At 49.6% G+C, this 1,611-nt stretch overlaps 1 protein-coding gene across 1 annotated transcript in view; it reads left to right on the top strand.

Annotated features, from left to right (window-relative positions):
• Nucleotides 1-689: 689 nt before the first annotated feature.
• Nucleotides 690-1,611, top strand: part of ncbp3 (nuclear cap binding subunit 3) — a 36,279-nt gene continuing 35,357 nt past the window's right edge. Inside the window, exon 1 of the mRNA XM_048612328.1 lies at nucleotides 690-740. Coding sequence (XP_048468285.1) covers nucleotides 690-740 — 51 coding nt within the window. The remainder of the gene's footprint in view (nucleotides 741-1,611) is intronic.

Raw genomic sequence — 1,611 nt, 5'->3', positions numbered from 1 at the left:
AGAGAGGGAGAAAGAGAGGGAGAAAGAGAGGGAGACAGAGAGAGAGAGAGAGAGACAGAGAGGGAGAAAGAGAGGGAGAAAGAGAGGAAAGTTAACTATAAAGACAAAGCTGCAAACATCTCATAAAAGGCAAAAGAACAGTGGATGTTGTAAATCAGAAACAGAAACAGAAATTGCTGGAAAAGCTCAGCAGGTCTGGCAGCATCTGTGGAGAGAAATCAGAGTTAACGTTTTGGTCCAGTTCTCAGGAACTTGACCTGAAAGGTTAACTGATTTCTCTCCACAGATGCTGCCAGACCTGCTGCAATTTCTGTGTTTGTTGCCATAAATATATCTGAAGGAATGAATTTTCCACATTTACTGCATCCCACTGGGAGATGGACGTCTCCCTATGACCAGGAGTATGAGCACCATGTCCCTCAGTGTGTCCCCCATTTAGCGCACCAACACAACAAGGGTCAGAAGAAGGGTCCAGACCCGAAACGTCAACTTTCCTGCTGCTCTGATGCTGCCTGGCCTGCTGTGTTCATCCAGCTCCACACCTTGTTATAACAGAACAACAATGGTTGGGTTTTTTGGAACAGTTTGATCCCAAACCCCACAGAACCTGGTCAGTGTTTATTAAACTGACAGCATCCCCGAAATCATGAAAACTATTCACACTCCATTGCTCCATCTAAGAAAGGATAATGCGAAAAAGAACTGAACAGAAGGCTCTAAGCCAGCTCGACATGAGGGTGGTGAGCTAATGGAAATGTTAATAAGCTGTTATGAAAGTGGAATTATCAAATTCTTCCATGATTTACAATGTTTTTTGAAAGTGAGAAGTGTTAAATATGAAAAGGACTGGGTAGTGGGATTAGACTGGGTGGGATATTAAACGTGCAGGGAGTGAGGGGGAGAGTGGGATTAGACTGGGTGGGATATTAAAGGGAGCGGGGAGTGAGGGGGAGAGTGGGATTAGACTGGGTGGGATATTAAACATGCAGGGAGTGAGGGGGAGAGTGGGATTAGACTGGGTGCGATATTAGAGGGAGCGGAGAGTGAGGGGGAGAGTGGGATTAGACTGGGTGGGACGTTACAGGGTGCGGGGAGTGAGGGGAAGAGTGGGATTAGACTGGGTGGGAGACGAAAGGGTGTGGGGAGTGAGGTGGGAGAGTGGGATTAGACTGGGTGGGAGATGAAAGGGAGCGGGAAGTGAGGGGGGAGAGAGGGATTAGACTGGGTTTGAGATGAAAGGGAGTGGGGAGTGATGGGCGAGAGTGGGATTAGACTGTTTGGGATCTTTAAGGGAGCGGAGAGTGAGGGGGAGAGTGGGGTTAGACTGGGTGGGAGATGAAAGGGTGCGGGGAGTGAGGGGGGAGGGTGGGATTACAGGGGGTGGGATATTAAAGGGAGCGGGGAGTGAGGGGGAGAGTGGGATTAGAATGGGTGGGAGTTGAAAGGGAACAAGGAGTGAGGGGGAGAGTGGGATTAGACTGGGTGGGATATTGGAGGGAGTGGAGAGTGAGGGGAAGAGTGGGATTAGACTGGGTGGGATATTAAAGGGAGTGGGGAGTGAGGGGGAGAGTGGGATTAGACTGGGTGGGATATTAAAGGGAGCGGGGAGTG

The sequence above is a fragment of the Rhincodon typus genome, chromosome 26 (assembly GCF_021869965.1).
Source record: "Rhincodon typus isolate 14 chromosome 26, sRhiTyp1.1, whole genome shotgun sequence".
Taxonomy (NCBI): Eukaryota; Metazoa; Chordata; class Chondrichthyes; order Orectolobiformes; family Rhincodontidae; genus Rhincodon; species Rhincodon typus.
Note: the sequence above shows the minus strand (reverse complement) of the source record. Positions and strands in the feature narration are given on the sequence as shown.